Source organism: Thamnophis sirtalis, unplaced genomic scaffold, assembly GCF_051295495.1.
Source record: "Thamnophis sirtalis isolate CommonGarterSnake01/CBP01778 unplaced genomic scaffold, rThaSir2_p1.2 scaffold_6, whole genome shotgun sequence".
In the NCBI taxonomy this organism is placed as follows: Eukaryota; Metazoa; Chordata; class Lepidosauria; order Squamata; family Natricidae; genus Thamnophis; species Thamnophis sirtalis.
The window spans coordinates 124246619-124265507 of record NW_028261386.1 but is presented as its reverse complement, the minus strand read 5'-3'; the positions used below and the strand labels follow the sequence as shown (position 1 = coordinate 124265507).

The 18889-nt window shown below is 38.4% G+C and overlaps 1 protein-coding gene across 1 annotated transcript in view; it reads left to right on the top strand.

Moving 5' to 3' along the window:
* The first annotated feature begins 15052 nt into the window (after window positions 1-15052).
* Window positions 15053-18889, top strand: part of LOC148045206 (collagen alpha-1(XIX) chain-like) — a 54189-nt gene continuing 50352 nt past the window's right edge. The window contains exons 1-2 of the mRNA XM_087719047.1: window positions 15053-15073; window positions 15970-16245. Of these exons, the coding sequence (XP_087575173.1) occupies window positions 15053-15073; window positions 15970-16245 (297 nt within the window). The remainder of the gene's footprint in view (window positions 15074-15969; window positions 16246-18889) is intronic.

The following is an 18889-nucleotide window of genomic DNA, read 5'->3' as shown; positions in this document are numbered from 1 at the left end:
CCAACCTTCTGCAGCCATTTTGACTGCTTCTCTTGTAGCTGGCAAAAAGAGCTTCCTCCTGGATCAATCAGGGACTTTGCGATGTCCTTGAGATCAGCAGGACATGCTCTTCTCTATCACCGTTCCTTCAGAATGGTTTAGATCCAAACAGGACTGTCCAGCAACAGAGATATTGATGGCAATCCTGGAGCCCCAAGATTGCATTTCATGTCATCATGACGTTAAGCCCCACCCTCAGGAATTTTAAAAAATCTTACATTTAAGAAATAGAACAAAAGTAAATGGATTCTGGCATTCTGCTATTGTAGATTCAATTCTGAATGGTGTTTAATGGAACCTATTTTTTGCCTCTATGTTTTAAAAAGGGAAAAATCAAAGCAATGAAGAAAAAGGAAACGAGAGAGTAGGCGATTGAAATATATTTACACATTTTATCACATATCATCAAGGAAAAGCTTGATCCCCAAATGACAATTTACATTCAATTGAGAACAATTGAAAAGAATCAACGTCCTTCATGATGTGGTAAAATAACTGAGAACAGTAGGTAACATGATGAGAAAGGCACACAGTAGCTTAACAAAAGGCTTGCAGGAGAAGATTTGTTTTACATTGATGCCAAACACTAAAACGTTTGGCAACAATCATAATTAAATAAGGAGGGAACCGCATAGATGGGTCACTTGTATGAAGAATGCTTTTCCTTAGATCAGTGTTTCTCAACCTTGGCAACTTGAAGATGTCCGGACTTCAACCCCCAGAATTCCCCAGCCAGCGAATGCTGGCTGGGGAATTCTGGGAGTTGAAGTCCGGACATCTTCAAGTTGCCAAGGTTGAGAAACACTGCCTTAGATTAACCTTTAATGAACCTTGGCAAATGTGGTACTTTCAAGAAGGCATAGCTGTTATTCAGCTGATAGCACAAAGCTTTGGGGCAGAGGTTAAGAAATCAGGATCCTAAATCACAAAGGTCTTTGGGTTACCTTGAATTTCACTTGGCTGCAAACTGGTAGCGAATCCAGTGCCCTCAAAACAGATATAATATGTTGGAAGCAAATGATCACATTCAACAATTTAGCATTTTGTACTAGTTGTGGTTTCCAGATGACCATGAACATCCAGATGAACATCCTCAAGGGATGTTGTGGCTGACACAACTCAAATCTGCTTAATACTGCAGTAGTTTAATTGATTCATACCTGTGATATTAAACTCCCAAATGTAACTAACAAATTTATGTATATACATGATGCTGAAAAGATTATTTGGTTGGTAATCTTCGGCATTCTACATTGTGTAATTGAGTTGTTGCTATTAGCCAGCGCTTTACATATTTGCTATGAGGCAAATGATTCAACATAGATGAAGGTTGACTAGAAAACATAAGCTCTTTATATTTTCAAAAGATTAAGTTGGCTTGCAGGGGATCAAGTGCTGCCTCCCACTGTGATATTACCTTCTTACCTCAAACAGCAATTCCCCCAAGTCTAATTCCGCCTCTCACATTTTCTGTACTTTAAAGGAAAACATTACTATTTTTTCAGCTAAATGACAGGCATGTGATTAATTTTTTTATACTCAACCTGATTACTCTCTCACATGGTATATACTTAAAATAAATGTTTTAAGTGTTTTGTCTCCATAAAAGACAGGATTAAAGCTGTTTTTCTGTTGAACATATGTGAACTGTTCATCAAACAACATAGGCTAAGATTCCTACATGGACCTCCGAGTTAAAACAAATAATAATTCTGTATCCTTGGTTGGGTAGTTCCTTCCACAACTCTGGCAATCAGGACCAAGCAATATAGCAGTTAGACTTATATACCGCTTCATAGGGCTTTCAGCCCTCTCTAAGCGGTTTACAGAGTCAGCATATCGCCCCCAACAACAATCCGGGTCCTCATTTTACCCACCTCGGAAGGATGGAAGGCTGAGTCAACCTTGAGCCGGTGAGATTTGAACCGCCGAACTGCCGAACTAGCAGTCAGCTGAAATAGCCTGCAGTGCTGCATTTAACCACTGCGCCACCTCGGCTCTATATCGTGCTATAATCTCAAGGCTGCATCTTCCCAGCAACTGCTTCAGCTCTGCTTACTCTAGAAAGCAGCTCACTATAGGACCACTAAGCTGAATCTTATCCATAAGACAAAAGTCCAATTTCCATTCTCCACAAAAGGTCTCTTAAGTTTATTCAGTGGGCTTGGGCAATCTGCTGCAGTTTACTAATTGCAGTGAAGAAAATGGTATTGCATTTTTTAAAATAGAGTTAGGTACCTATAGGCAAGTGGTGGGATTCAAATAATTTAACAACCGGTTCTCTGCCCTAATGACCATCTGGGTAGGTGGGGCTCGGTGGTCATGTGACTGGGTGGGCGTGGCCAACTCAAGGTCAGTCAGGTCGATGGGCGCTTCGCCTTAGCTGTTACAATGTAATAAGGGTTAACCGGAGAAGCAGTTTCTGTAAGCAGGTCAATAAAGATTAGGCTAGAAACAACGCCAGAATGTTTCCTTCCTGCCTTCCTTACAGGATTAGCCCTGTAAAGTGGAAAAAAACAAAAGGAGATTTCTTCCAACAATCGGTTCTCTGGACTACTTAGAAAGTTACCAACCGGTTCTCCCGAATAGGTGCAAACTGGCTGAATCCCACCACTGCTATAGGCCCACTTTTTTCCAATCACCTCTGCCCCTGGTGACATCTGAAATGAATACATCCTTTACTTCCCATTCCTAAAATAATGTTATCATAAGGGTCTATGTAGTTTAGTTCCATTGTGGCTGTTCTTCCCCTGTTCTGCCACGTCAGCACAGCCCTAACATTGGTGTCCTTTTGAAAAATGTTGTAGGTCCAGGGCAGAATTAATCTGTACCTCTGCCTGACTTGAATGTGATTGATCAACTGGTGTGGCTTTTGCAATTGTTTTGCTTCTTCCCTAATGGGAGTCTTTAATTCTTTTGTTGTTATTTTTCTTTTGTTGTTGTTGCTGTTGTTTTTAGATTCATTATATGTTGTACACTGATAGAGTTGTTTTGGCAATAGAGGCAGTCAATAAAACGTATAAAAGGCCTACATGATGGATTAAGAGTAATAAAAATATTTCAGTTTTAGTGAAGAAATACTTGTGTATGTGTATTTATTTGTTTGTTTGTTTATAATATTCATAAAGCTGTCCATTCTGAGGCATGATGGCTTAGCAGTTAAAAGATGCTGAGCTTGCCACCTGGAAAGCTGACAGCCCAGGTTCAAGACCCAAGCACCACGCAAGGGGTGAGCTCCCATTCCTGCCCCAGCTCCTTCCCACCTAGCAGTTCGAAAGCATGGAAATGTGAGTAGATAAATAGGTACCACTTTGGTAGGAAGATAAAATCATCCCATGTGTGTATAGCCATGCTGGCTCCATGACCACTGAAAATGCCTTTGGACAACACTGGCTCCCTTGACCAAGAAACTGAGATGAGCACCATGCCCTAGACCAGAGGTGGTATACACTTACCTTCCCTACTGGTTCACAATTGTGAGCGCACGCTAGTAGATCCAGTCTAAACCAGTAGAATACCACCTCTGCCCTAGACTCATGACTATGATAGGGAAACATTACCTTTTTATACAGCTATCCATTTTTCAAACAACTATGAGTTGCTCCAATAAAAAAAATTAAAAGACATATATTAAAATATTAAAATTATAAAACTCAATTAATTAAAATATTAAACCCAACAAAAACCTGGGCTGAATCAGTTCCAATGTGTTATCTAGTCTTCTTCCAACACTTGGGGGAAAATCCAGATCTTCAAAGCCTTATGGAGAGCTAAAAGGGTGGAGGCTGAACTTCAGGCGCAGTGGTTAGGGTGCAGTACTGTAGGCCGCTTCAGCTGACTGTTATCTGCAGTTCAGCAGTTCTAATCTCACCGGCTCAAGGTTGACTCAGCCTTCCATCCTTCCGAGGTGGGTGAAATGAGGACCCAGACTGTGGGGGCGATATGCTGACTCTGTAAACCGCTTAGAGAGGGCTGAAAGCCCTATGAAGTGGTATATAAGTCTAACTGCTATTGCTATTGCTAAGTGTTTTTGATAACTGAACTACGTTATTATCTTACTAAATGGATCCCCTATAAATGATTTTTTTCATTCCTCAGCTGGTATTATGCGGTCTGATTATGAGCAGTTAACAAAAATACCTTGTGATTCAGGCTGTTAGACTTTGAGAAAATAAGTCATGATTCAATACAGCTTTACATATTTGAAAAATAAACCAAAATTAAAAAAAACCCTGATTCAACTAAAAGCCTATTAATAGCCATTTACACATTATCATGTTTCCAACATATTTTTTCTATCTGAATCATATTAAGTCAATGACACAGAAACAGTTGTCCTAAATCAAATCAGGATTCATATGCTAATTATTGGACAGTGGGCAGTAAACACTACCTCTTCTTTAACAGTTCTACTAGCTAGTTATACAGAGAGAAGATGGATCCTTTGTGCATGTAACTTTTTGGCTTCCATGGCTCATTCTCATTGGCAGCATTTGCATTTAACTGTTTATCATGCAGTCTGAGGCTTGTAAGGTCATGATTAATTATATATAAAACATATTAATTATGATGCTAATAAATACATATTTCATTTATTAATAAAATGTATTATTTTTAACCATTTTAATATATACATAATTACAATTTTAATTCTTGGATCTTTTGAAATCAGAGCAATGATTGTATAATATTATTCATGAAGTACAAATACCATTCTTCTTGCTTTTTATTTTCCATTCTCAGACTGTGCTAACTGGAGATGGATTCAACCCTTTGGCTTAATGCAACACATTACAATGCATTGGTAACTATGGTAGCCATGCTAAATACTCACGTTGTATCTAAGATCTTTATGAATTTGCAAAATTTTCACCACAAAATTAAACACTTATATTCCCCCATCCACATCTCTGCTGTGGGCTGAGCTGCCTTTTATCTGACAGTTTCCTTGGTTGAATTTCTATCTCCTATCTCTCAAGGTCACTCCCACATACCATTTCAAATATAATCCTTTACAGGTAACTACAGATTTTCACACAAATAAATATAATTTACAATATAAATGATGTAAATATGCTATCATGTATGTTCATATATATTCATGTATGATTGTCATTCCCTCTCCTCAATTAATATTTTGCAATGAGGTTTCACTTCACTCACAAGTTAATCTGTTAATTTAAATGTATTTTTTCCATTAAAATGTTAAATAGAATAGAAGAATAGAAGAATGGGGAGATCCCATCCTTACTGACTGTGGCCTATCTGTCAGAAAATCCTTTATCCACAAACAAATCCTCTGATTTATACCCAAATTGGACATTTTAAGAAACAACCTATTGGGTAGAATGGTGTTAAAGGCAGAGCTATAATCCACAAATAGCAACCTTACATATGTTCCCTGTTGTTCCAAATGATTTAATACAGTACGGACAACAATAGACACAGCGTCATCAGTTGATCTATTACTCCTATATTGATATGGGTCCAAAGTAGATGGAAGCCTAGCCTTAATATAGTTCAACATCAGTTGACTAAATATATTTATTTTATGGTGTCAGATCAACAAATTGTTCCAAAAAAATTGACACTAGCAACTGGAAGCAACAATAGTATTGTCCTTTTGCTCCTCATTTGCCTTGTCTTATGTTTCCTTAATTTAGATGTGGGTGCAAAGGCTTCCAAATCAGCTTCTTAGATCAGACTGGAAGTATTTAATTCATTCCCTCTGAAGGATAGTAGCATGCATGGAATCTGGTTCCCTCACTGTGTTTCATTGGAAGGGCGGATAGAGGTTTCACACATTTGAACTTTTAAAATTGTTTAAATCTGGATTTATGCTTGCAAGTTAAATCATTGGAACCATTGCAGAAGGATCTATAACTGGACTGAAATTCAGAAGCTATGGACTGAAGCTTCTAGACACTAGAGAAATGTAAAAAGCAGATTCAGATTCAAAAGGCTAAACCAGTGTAGTTCATACGATATTTTAATTTTTAGTATGTTAGTAATTAGGATTGAAAGAAACCTTCTTGGCCAGCAAGATGGAATGTTGAAAATAATCAGAAAGCAGTATTTGAGCTTCACTGAATTTTAAAATATCAGTATAACTGCTAGAGTTTGAAATCGCTATTTCAAAATCAGAACACAATCACAGAAATACGGAATCATTTCTTTTTTCCATATAAAAGTGTTCCTAAAATTCCTTTCACTTTTAAACATAAATTCTTAAATAAAAACTTTGAACAATATTGGATAGCAGTGCATTTATTTTATATATAGTATAAGGTAGCTCTTTATAAATTAATTTCCAATATTTTTTTCATCTGTTACCAATTTGAATCTGGAGAAATATCATGATTCTCCTCATTACGTCCACCAGCTTCCTATTGTAGGAAGTTATCACCCAGCCCTCTCCCAGAAAAATGAAATATCCTAGAAAATATTGAAAAGGCAGAATATTTCTCTGGATGTGAAAAGAAACAAACATGTTTTAAAAGACAGAATATCTGCCTGTAGCTTCCTGCCCATCCCCACTTTGTCAATGGGCCATTAAGAAGGCCAAGCTAGTCCCTTTACATAATAAAGACTTCTCCACTTCAGCTACAGGGGCATGGGATTAAGGAACTTTACCCAACTCACCACATGGCACCTGAGAACTCAACCAAACCTGGATTCAAAACACAGCCTAGAGAGTTGCCCCTGCATGGTCACATGGGAGTCTGACAACCAATCAGAACACATTTCTTACACAGGAACAGGAAACAGAGAGGTGGGACTGAACAGGTTATAAAAAGCCTAGCAAGCCCCTCCCTCAGCCCTTCTCTTCTTCCCCACCAGCATTGAAGCATGTGATCACCTTTTCTGTTCAGGCCTCGAGCCATGTGGCCCTGTCCACCAATAAACCATCTTTCCAAGCAGCCTCCATGTCTCCAGTGTCTTTTCCCCCATTTGGAGCCGAACCCAGAAGGACATTTCTTTCATCACTATTAAATGTACAATCATTATGTGGCTTGATGACTCTGATACAGCACAATATAAAAGGATCATAAAGTTGTTAATTATAATATTAAAATATACAAAAATGAATCAAGTGGTATTTAAACCAGCTGCATGATGATTTCTCCATATTCTAACTTTATTCTGAGTAACAGCTAATCCTGATTCTTACTGAATAAGCATTGAAATGTTCTATGGTGGTAAAGAGTTGCAGCTGCAGCTTGCTAATTGCTCACTGCTCTTTTTTAAAAAAAACCTTTTAAGTATTTTTTTAAACCCTTAAACCTTACAATTTGTTTACCAATTTTTTATTCCATATTATAAAAGCTACTGACATAATTAGCAAGAGGATGATTATTGGGAGACATTAGCGCTCTGGCATTCCTTGAGTAACCTTTCTTTGTCCGAGGCTACAACAAGCCTACTGAAATTCTGACTTAAGGTGGCATTAAATGCAGCATCTCACATCTTAGGACAAAGGTTTTTTTTTACATTAGCTGCTTCACAATCATTGATCGTTAAATTATTCGCAAGATGACAGGTGACGGTAGGTGTCAGCTGGAAGACAAAATGTCTTTCCATTAACGCCAAACATCTCTCACTTCACTCTCAGGAAATGTAACTTGGATCAGCTTACTTTTCCTGGAAGATATTCAGCAACCTAGAGGCCCCATTGATACATGTAAATACGGAAGTTAATCACAATCTCTAATTTGGTCTCATTCAGCATGGGTGAATTAGTGTTCATAACATTTAAAAATAGCAGCTTTTTTCCACCAGTGCTTTTTAAAGCAAAATCTGAAAGGTAAATAAAGATTGCCTTACTAAATTTGATAGGGGTACCTCTTCCTACCACTTCTAAAAAAATAGTCCTGCCACTCAGTCTGCCTAAATTTCAATTATGACTCTGCTGGGTTGATTGAGTGCCAGGCATGAACGCCTGGCACACTTAGGGAAAGCTAAAAGGAAGATAATTAGCATTGGAAGCCAGTTTTAATTTGTACTGTGCCTTCACGTGGGACCTACTTCGCTTACCTATTAACTCAAGTAACTTCGGCTATAAAGTGTAGTGCTTTCTGTATCCCCGAGTAATATGCTGTTTGCAATATTTCCATCAAGATGTCTTCATTGAGCTTCTAGTTCTTCCCTCTTCCAGCCATATTCTCTGTTTATTATCTATTTATTTAAAACATCTCTAAAAGTTTCAAGTTTATTAGAATTTGTATGCCGCCCACTCCCATAGGGACTCTGGGCGGCTCACAACAGACAAGAAACATTTAATTTTAAAAAATAGAGATAAAAATAAAATAAAAATACAGTATTAAAATTCATGTCACCCATTCCATCTAAGCGGGGCTGGATATCAATCAACAGCCCCAGGCCTGCCGGAACAGCCAGGTCTTGACGGCTTTACGGAAGGCCGGGAGAGTAGTAAGGGTCCGGATCTCTGCAGGTAGATCGTTCCACAGGACCGGCGCAGCAACAGAGAAGGCCCTCCCCCAGGGAGTCGCCAGCCGGCATTGTCCAGCTGACGGCACCCGGAGGAGGCCCAACCTGTGCGATCTTGTTGGTCGTTGGGAGGTAAGTGGCAGGAGGCGGTCTCTCAGGTAGCCAGGTCCTAAACCATGAAGGGCTTTAAAAGTAACGACTTTTAAAGTAAAGTAAAACATCTCTATAACTACCTATCTTATAACCAACTCTGAGTGGCTTCAATCGGAAGTTAAAACAATGTACAAAATATATTAAATCTATAAAATGAAAGACATAAAAACATTCAGTGCACTGTTTTAATGTCCATGGACTTAGGCCACCAATTTTAATTCTGAAGAATTGTTTCTCTGGTAGCATTAAAACCAAAATCTACAACTTAGTATGGCATTAAAAAAACAAACAATTAGCATCATTTATCTCTATGATATTCATATCCCACCAGCTCTGAGGCTATCCCAGGCAGCTTCAGTAATGAAAACTGAAATTGCTTCAGCTTAAAGCAAAAGAATGTGCTGTCTCTTATTGGTACCTGTACACAGATGACAAATCGGATATTACACCTAAGAGAAATATACTGGATTCAGTCACAGTCAGCTTATTACAATTTTAGACCAGTACAAAAAGTATGTCCAACAGTAATCTGTGAGGACTTATAAACCTATCTTAAGAAATCGATAAAATTTGAGACTAAATTAAAATACATCCATAAAACAACCTGGAATCTGCTTTTTTTAAGTACCAGTGACATTGTGATGCTTACCTCAGCATCTGCTGTTCTGTTTTAAAGTTTAATGCATATTTGTTCTAAAACAAGTGATTGCCTAGGACCAAAAATCAATTTTTTGATTTATCACAGTTTCCCAAAACAATGTGTGTGTGTGCGTGTGTGTGTGTGTATGTGTGTGTGTAATTTGTAGCATAGCTGCTGTGTCTCTAAAGAAAGAATATATGTCAAAGGAAAATGAAGTTTCCAGCCAATTAATTGGTGTCAAGTTACAGAAGTCATTTACCCAGAGAACATGCTTCATATTTGATCTTCTAAGACAAAAAGTGAATGCTTAACTGCAGCAGATAGGGGATAATTAATTGCAAAACGGGTATTTTCACAATGACTAGCTCAGAGAAAATTACTACATAAAAAGGATTATTGGCCATTGCAACTTTTTGATATATAAACCGTTATTTTCTAGGGGCATGTCAGAATAACCAAAGCATTCTCAGGGCAGAACTGCAGTGTGGTTTTCTATTAATGTTGTGAATTGCTTTAATAAAATTACAATCAGCTAGGTGAGCACTGATTTTATCTGCCTGTTGCTCTCAAGAACAGTTTAAAGACAAGTGGATAAATCTGCAGTCTTCCAGAAAATTAGTTTTGTTAAGTAAAAGCAGGTGATTATCAAATTCCAAATTAACATTTGCTATGTACTGTAAGCAGCATACATTGCTAATAGATAGGTAGAACTGGGAAACCCAAAGGGTTCGTGTGAGGGCACATCCTTGTTCAGCCGGCTTATAAATTGCGCATCAAAAATAAAAAAATATAACAGATATAGAGTAGTTAGAAACCACCCCTGAATGCTTCTTTACTAACAGCTTCTCTGTTCTGTTTCTTCCATATTCAACCCAAGGCTTATAGGTTTTTCTAGTACAGGATGGGGAGCCACTAAGAATGTGTTTTGCTAATAATTTTTTTTTCTCAACATGTCTTGCTTTTCGTTCTTGTACCATGTGACTGTGACAAACTCTGTGATGATACTAAGTTTAAATGTAGGCCTGGCTTAATTTGCCGTGTGTGTGTGTGTGTGTGTGTGTGTGTGTGTGTGTGTGTGTGTGTGTGTATCAGTGGTGGGATTCAAATAATTTACCAGTTCTCTGTCCTAATGACCAGGTGGGTAGGCGGGGCTTAGTGGTCATGAGACCGTGTGGGCGTGGCCAACTCAACATTGCTCAAGTCTTTGAGTTGCAGGAAACATATTCACATGAAGTACATTAGTATTGCTTTATAAAGCCTTTGTAAGTCCATGCTTAGTATACAGCAGTGGTCCCCAACCTTTTTATCGCCGCGGACCAGTCAGCCTTTGATAATTTTACCGTGGCCCGCTGAGCGTGCGCAGGGGGTGGGGGGCGTTGTTCGTGACGACACATTGATTGTTCAGTATGGCTAGCGTAGATAGCGTAGCACAAACTGCGCCTACGCAAGGCTACGCTACTAGCGCTGTCTACGCTAGCCCTACGTAGCTGCGCAGGCGCTCTTAGGTTTTTTTCAGGAATCGGCCAGCGCTGAAGCGCTGAAAAGGAATGAGAAGGGCGGCGCTGGACACAGGGGGGCGGTGGGCCGCTGGTGACGTCAGAGTGCCACCAGCGGTCCAGTAACACCCCTTGTGCCAGTTAGCCCTAATTTGCATACAGAAAGAAACTATGGCCCCCGGCCGCTGCAGCGATCATGGCCCCCGGCTGCTGCAGCGATCATGGCCCCCGGCCGCTGCAGTGATCATGGCCCCCGGCCGCTGCGCGGCCCGGTGCCAGGTACTCCACGGCCCGGCACCGGTCTGCAGACCGGGGGTTGGGGATCACTGGTATACAGTATCCAGATTTGGTCACCATATCTTTTGGTCACTAATGGTATTGAGACTCTGGAAAGAGTGCAGAAAAGAGCAATAAAAATGATTAGGGGCTGGAGGCTAAAACATATGAAGAATGGTTGCAGTAATTGAGTTTGTCTAATGTAGTGAAAAGAAGGACTAGGGATGACATTATAACAGTGTTCTAATATTTGAACACTGCCACAAAGAAGAAAGGGTCAACCTATTTTCCAAAGTACCTGAAGGCAGGACAAGAAACAGTGGGTGGAAACTAATCAAGGAGAGGAGCAACCTAGAACTAAGGAGAATTTAGACTTTTTAACAGACTTTTCAGAAGAGCCTGGACAGCCACTTGTCTCAAATTGTATAGGGTCTCCTTGTTCAGCAAGGGGGTTGGAGTTTCAGAAGACCTCCAAGGCTCCTTCCAACTCTAGTATTCTGTTATTTTGTTATTCTGTTAACATATTTGAATCCAGATGTTTATCTAGTTGGTTTGTTCACATGATCAACCTGAATTTATTCCTCCAGATAGTAACTTTTGTTGTTGTTCCTTAAATGAATACAAGTATGGAGATACATATTTGGGCAGTGTGAGAAGGAAGGGTTTAAAGAGTTGTCTATTAATGTTGCTCCCCTCTGTTCATCTGCCTTTATTTCTAAATAGTAGTTAGGTGCCATGATATACAAAGAGTATGGCCTTTCTCAGAAATGATGATTAACTTGTATGTGTAATTTATTAATCTTGTTATAACCCAGCAACAGCCTGGGCTGTGTTCTAATTGGTCGGGCGAAGCACAGCCTGTGATTGGAGGTTCTAATGACAGTTGGTGACCTGAGGGTATAAATACTGGACAGTTGTAACGGATTTCTGAATCGCTTGTCATCTTGTCATCTGGTACTAATAAACATCATTACTTTCATGATCCATGGCTCCTGCGTTCCTTTTTCACTCAATCTTTAAAAAATCTGACTAGTGTATTTCTTAACTTGAATTAGAGGCTATAAGAAGCATTTTGGTTTGTATTCAGAGATCACCTGGGGTAAAATTCATGTTTAGGCAGAAAGCCAGTGAAAAACTGCCTATCAGATTGCACTTGAGAGTCGTATGTAAGTCTTGTGCCCAGGCACCAGGCTGATCAGGAATATCTTCTGGAAAATGTGCTGCATGAATGGGCACCTTGCCCAACTATTTATCCCATGAAAGACAAGAACCCCTCAGTGTAGGGTGTGGTGAAGAAGCAACAGACAGGAACTGCTGCCAGCAAACATGACTGTGTATTTGAGCTTCCTGTTTTTGGCTTTTAGTAACCATTTCATGAGCAATCCTCTAAAACACAGAGATCAGGCAGAATTTCAGCACTTCTGGACTAGCCATCTTGATGCAAAGAATACATTGAACATTCTAATGGAAGAGTCATAAAATGGGTGTCCACTTACACAGAACTTTCATAAAACTATAGACATGGAATAATTTCTCCCCCTTTTATCTCATTTTCCCAATATGCATGCATGCATGTAATGTATATATGTGTGTGTATGTTTGTATATATGTGTTTGTGTATATGTATATGTGTGTGTGTGTGAGAGAGTGATAGATAGATAGATAGATAGATAGATAGATAGATAGATAGATAGATAGATAGATAGATAGATAGATAGATAGATAGTCTCCATTTATTTATTTATCAGCACAATTGTAACAAGGCAACATAAAAAAATGGCTTTCTGCTGTATGGCTCCCAGAGTGAGTCGATAGACAGAAAAGGGAAGCAGTATGCTCCCTCCCATATTTGGGCATACCAGGGGTTGTGACACAATACATACATACATACATACATACATACATACATACATACATACATACATACATACATTCGTAGATTTTCATTGGTGTAGGTATGCTGGTCTTGTTGTATTCAGGTCTTTTCCTGTGTAAGATTGAGATTCTCTTGGCAACGTTTCAGCGAGGTCTCACTCGCCATCTTCAGGCTTCACTCGCAACCCAGCCTGTTTGAGATTTAGTGAGTTGTGTGAAACTATCCAGTTTTGAGTTAGCCAACAAAGTCATGGTTGAGCAAAATGAAGCTTAAAACATGTTGTCTGATTTAAAACTTAAATAATGAAGCCTGAAATATAGTGGGTTTTTTAAAACATAGCTTCTATATGATTCTATAGCAACGGTGCAAATGAGGACTGTGTTTAGTACATAGTGTGCAGTAAATTTTTACAGTTAGCTTTAGAAGGATTATTTTTTCCTGTAACAGTGGTTTTCTTCATTAAGAAAAGGTGGCCTTTCATGATTGAAGAATTGAATTTTTATTTTTTTTCTGGCAAAAAGATGGGAATGAGTTCATTTTTAATTGTAATTTTAATAGCAACATATGTATGAAATGTAATAAAGATGATGAAAAGTAGATTTCCAACAGGGTGTGGTTTTGTGGGTAGCATTAGACCTGAACAATTATGACTATAGTAACCTCAAGAGATGGAACAGTCTTTTGAATACAATTGAGTTGCTCAAGTACCTATGAACCCCAAATTAGTTTCTGTATACTTCAACATCTGTTTGCTCCTATGTTTTATAAAAATTATCAGAGTTGGTCTAATAAGACAATTTCTTCCACCTCTACCCCAATTTTTAGGCAATTGTTTCCAAATGGGTTCCCTGAGGAATACTTCTTAACAGCCACATTCCGTGTCAGAAGAAACAGCAAAAGAGAACGCTGGTATTTACTGCAGATTTTAGATCAGCATAATTTGCCACAGGTTAGAACAAATTCAGTTATTTGGTATTGCTACTTCTTTATTTGTGTTTGTTTCACTCATTTCTGCCCTCCCCAGCCCCCAGGAGCTCTCTGAAAGACTTCTAAAAGTTATGCACAGCCATTTTAGTGAAGGGGGGCGTATTTTCAGGTGGCAAAAAATGTTGTATTGTGTATAAGACGCACCCAGATTTTCAGCTTCTTTTTTGAGGGAAAAAGATGCATCTTATACTCCGAATAATACATTTTTCAAGCCTTTGTTCTCATATAAGTCATTATAAAACAGTGTTGACTGGATATTAATAATGACTATGTTTCCTATTCCCATCCCCAATAAAATGATACCTACAGTTTTGTGAATTGCTAGATAATCCTCTCCAGATCGTGCAACTACTGATGTGGCTTGGATACAACAGTAGTGATTTTTTAAATAGCAATTAGAAGATGATTTACATGTCAGTAACAGAGTCGTGGGGTGGTATATGTTGGGAAGTGGAACAACTTGTCTCCAGAAGTTGTGGATGTTCCAAAACTGGAAGCTTTTAAGAAGAGATTTTAGACAACCATTTGTCTGAAATGGTATAGGGTTTCCTGTTTGAGCAGGGGATTGGACTAGAACACCTCCAAGATCCCTTCCAACTCTGTTATTCTATTCTATTTTATGTTAACATTTTGTCTTTTGGTTTGAAGAATATTGAAACCTGTAGAATATAACAAATTTAAAAAAAACAATAAAAGTGAAAAGTTGGAGTTTAATGCTTAATGACAAGGTTTCATGGATATGCAAGAGACAGATTCAGAAAGCTTAAACAAGTAAAAGATGCATCCAGGCATGTCAGGGAAAGTTTGGACTTCCACCAATGGAAAAATTGTTTAATTTTTAATGGTTTAGTACATCCCATCCCACCCCATTTCTTACTGGAGCCCTGGGAGGTGCAATGGTTAGAATGTAATATTGTAGGCAAACTCTGTTCACAGCCTGGAGTTCAATCCTGACTGGGCTCAAAATTGACTTAGTCTTCCATCCTTCCGAGGTTGGTAAAATGAGGATGCAGATTGTTGGGGCAATATGCTGATATTGTAAATCACACAGAGAATGCTGTAAAGGACTATGGGGCATTATATACCGGCAAATCAGTGGTGGGCTTCTGCCAGTTCGCACCAACTCAGGAGAACCGGATGGTGAAATTTACTGATCCGGTGAAAGGAGGTTCGACCGGTGGACCTCGAAGTAACTTCAGGAATGTCTGCCCCAGCCCTGTCGCTCGCTCACTCACCCCCACCCGTCCGGAAGCAGCTCCATCGCTCGCTCCCCCCACCCGTTCCGCACTATCCTAGCCAATTCGGAGTCAAGTCCCATACCTGGGAGTGGAGGTGGTGAACAGAAAAGCATGGAGAGGTCCAGCGGCACAATCCACCAGACAGCAGCGGCAAGCTCAGGAGTTTTCTCCTGGATTCCTCTTTGTCCTGCCTCCTCTGATCTCCCAAAGTTCTTTCCCCAGCATGTGATAGCTTTCTACTGGATTCCCCTCGGTCTTGCTTCCTCTGATCTCCCAAAGTTCTTTCCCCAGCATGTGATAGCTTTGTCCTGGATTCCTCTCTGTCCTGCCTTCTCCGATCTCTCTAATTTCGGCCCTTAATCCTCCAGTTGTCTATTTTTGGAAGGTTTCCCCTCTCTCCCCCCCCCACCCTTCACAGGAGTCACAAAAACGTTTGCCACATGACTTGGTGGTGGTGGTCATGGGACTGAGTGTGCATGAGTGATGTCAAGTTGTCCATACCCGCCTGGTCACATGATTGCCACACCCACAGAATAGGTTCTAAAAAAATTTGAAACCCACCACTGCAGTAAAACTAAGTGGTATTGCTATTGCTAGAGTCCCCTACTCTTCTGGGGATTTTTTGGAGGGCTGAGCAACTGAATCAGGAAAGAGAAGGAGATGAGAAAGCTTCACTATCTGAGAGAACTTGACCTGTGATTCCAAACATTATGAGCATGTACTGACTTCTATGATTTTATTCTCTTCTTCGCTGTCTTACAGTTTATTTCATTTTGAAAGCACTGAAATTTGTTTGTGTCTGTATTTTTTCTTTAGGCTTATATCTCAGTTGATGGTTTAAAAAAAGCTATAGAGTATGTCATGCAATCCACCCAGCAGAACTCCATGCACTATGTCTTTAAAAGCCGCAAGATCTATCCTATCTTTGACCGTCAATGGCATAAGCTTGGCATCAGTGTACAATCAAGGAAGATTTCTCTTTATGTGGACTGCAGCTTAATTGAACAAAGGATGACTGAAGAACAAGCTAGCCCTGACATTCAAGGGAAGATTCTCATTGCTACTCATTATTTAGACGGTAAACCTGTAGATGTAAGTGTTCATGTCCATGTTTAATGCATTAAGTTGTTTTATGCTGCTTTTATGGGAAAGGAAGTTGTGGGTTTATTGTTATGTTGTTTTTGTTTATTGTTCTGAATTTATAAGATGGTTATTAGATAGATAGATAGATAGATAGATAGATAGATAGATAGATAGATAGGTAGGTAGGTAGGTAGGTAGGTAGGTAGGTAGGTAGGTAGGTAGGTAGGTAGGTAGGTAGGTAGGCAGGCAGGCTGGCAGGAAGGCAGGCAGGCAGGCAGGCAGGCAGGCAGACAGACAGACAGACAGACAGACAGACAGACAGACAGACACAATGAATGAATGACATTAAATTGGTGAGTGGAAAAAGTTGAATTATTTCTGCTTATGAATTAGATCAGTTTTGTTGATGAGACGCATTGCTAAAAAAGGAAGGGAAAATAATAATCTCTTATTTTTTCTTCTTCCTATAATTTCCTGCTCCCTAATTTCTTGCTCTGAAAGCTTGAAATCCTTCCAAAATAATTGGAGACCATTGGGATTGAAGGAGAGAAGTGGGAATAAACCAAAATTCCCTAATCTCTTCAAGTAGAAGCTTCTCTCGAAAAAATAATTACAGGAACATCATTGAGTAAAAGGAGCCTTGCATCTATAGAATATGGTATCTGAATCAAGACATATCTATTTTATATATGTTTAGAAAGCAGACATTTTGCAATGAAGTCTGAATCCTAAAAGCAGAAACTATTTCTAGAGTATTATCTCTTCTGTGCTGCAGATATCAAATACGGCCTCAGGTTTAATTTAAAGTATTCTGAAAATCACGTATGTAATAGGAATTTAGTTACAATAAAGAGGATAAAGTGGCACATTTAAGGAAACATGTCTGCTTTAATACACTTTCTATACTGTATCAAAAGTAAAATAATTTTAGATTTTTAAAAAATATGATTTTATGAAGAATTTTATTTGCAATGGTAAAAACTAATGCAATCTAAACAAAGAGAAGAAAATGGCAAGGAAGAATAAAAAATACAGGAAAAAAAGAAAAATATATAAAGACGTGACTTTAAACCTTTATCACAAGTATAAACACATTTAATAATTTTTTACCACCACTCCCATAAGGTTAAACAGATAACTTTTTATTCCATATTCCATATCTTATTTATAAGCAAATACATAAAACATTAATTTTTCAATCTTGGTGTCAGCAAAAAAACCCCATTAAACCATTAAACCTTTTCCAGAACATTTTAAAAAAAAGTCTTATTTTGACCTTGATCAGATAAACCAGCTTTATATTCCTTCCTTTTAATTCAATCAAATATTATAAGATTTCATTTCTCTTCAATTCTTCTTTATCCTGTCTAACAAATTTCTTCAAGACTTTAACAAGCTTCTTGTGTAGATCTAATAAGAAAACATTTTTCAGGTCATTCTCCTGGATTATCATTTGTATCTCCCTTTTAATTTTTAAAACATCAACCAGTTTCTTTTGTATATCCAATAAAATGCCCTTTTCTAAATCATTCTTTTGGCCTGTCATTCAAATCCACTTACTTTGTCTTAAAATTAAGACAAACCCTAAAACCCTAAAATTGTTCCACATCTTTTATTCTTTCATTAGCATCTTATAGTCATAGTCTATCCCTCAAAGCAGAAGAAAGCTAGTAATGATGTCACATTACTGACAGTGTTGATATTATAGTTACTAATTTCTGGCTCCATTCTTCAAAAATCTGTTAATATTTCCTATGTTACAATGTTTTGTGTTATTTTGTAAGTTCCCATATTAACTGATATAAAGAACAGGTTTCTATTTTTTTTCATTCTGCTGAAATTCTTTAGTCCCCTCTAGTGTCCAGTTTCTAAAACCATTGTTTATCTTTATTATAACTAGTGATAACAGGATCGCCGAAATAAATCTGTTTCCTGTTAGAAGCTGTTTATTTTTTATAGTTAATTCCAAAATCTTAAAATATATGTCAATATTCCATTTTTTTCTGGACTCTTAATCCATTTATAAGTTTCTTGGGTCAAAATCTTATTTAGCTTTTTAATCATTATCTCAAATCTTTAACTTATAATTAATTTTTAATTTTGTTCAGGTTTGAGAATAAAGTCACCTAACGAAGACTTTTCAAACTTGTATTCCAGAGGTCCCTAATAGGTTTAATATGGTTAGTGAGCAAACATAGTGTCCTTTTAAAAGTGTTTATGACTGAGCAAACTAGCTAATCCTATTGTCTAGAGGCACTCAAATGTATGGAAAACTGCCATCCTGCAGTTCTCTCATGGGGAACAGCTGTCCAGAGCACATGTGGGTAATTTCTCATCCTCTCCTTATCCAAAGAGGCTCTAAGAAACAGTGTCTACTCACAGATTCCTTGGTTCTTTGATGCAGTCATATGCTTCGCCTTTACAGAGCCATCTTCAGTTTGATATACCTTCCCCAGAAATCCACAGAAGTTATATTATAAACTAGTTTTTAGAACCTTTGCTATTGAACCTGTGGTATGTATGATAGCTGTGATTTCAATCATTCACTTCACTGATTTTCAGATACACTCTCTAGAGGTGTGATACCTCTGTTCCTCTTTTCCTGATACAACTTTTGGGCAATTTGTCTTCCCACTTCTGCACTGCATTGAAG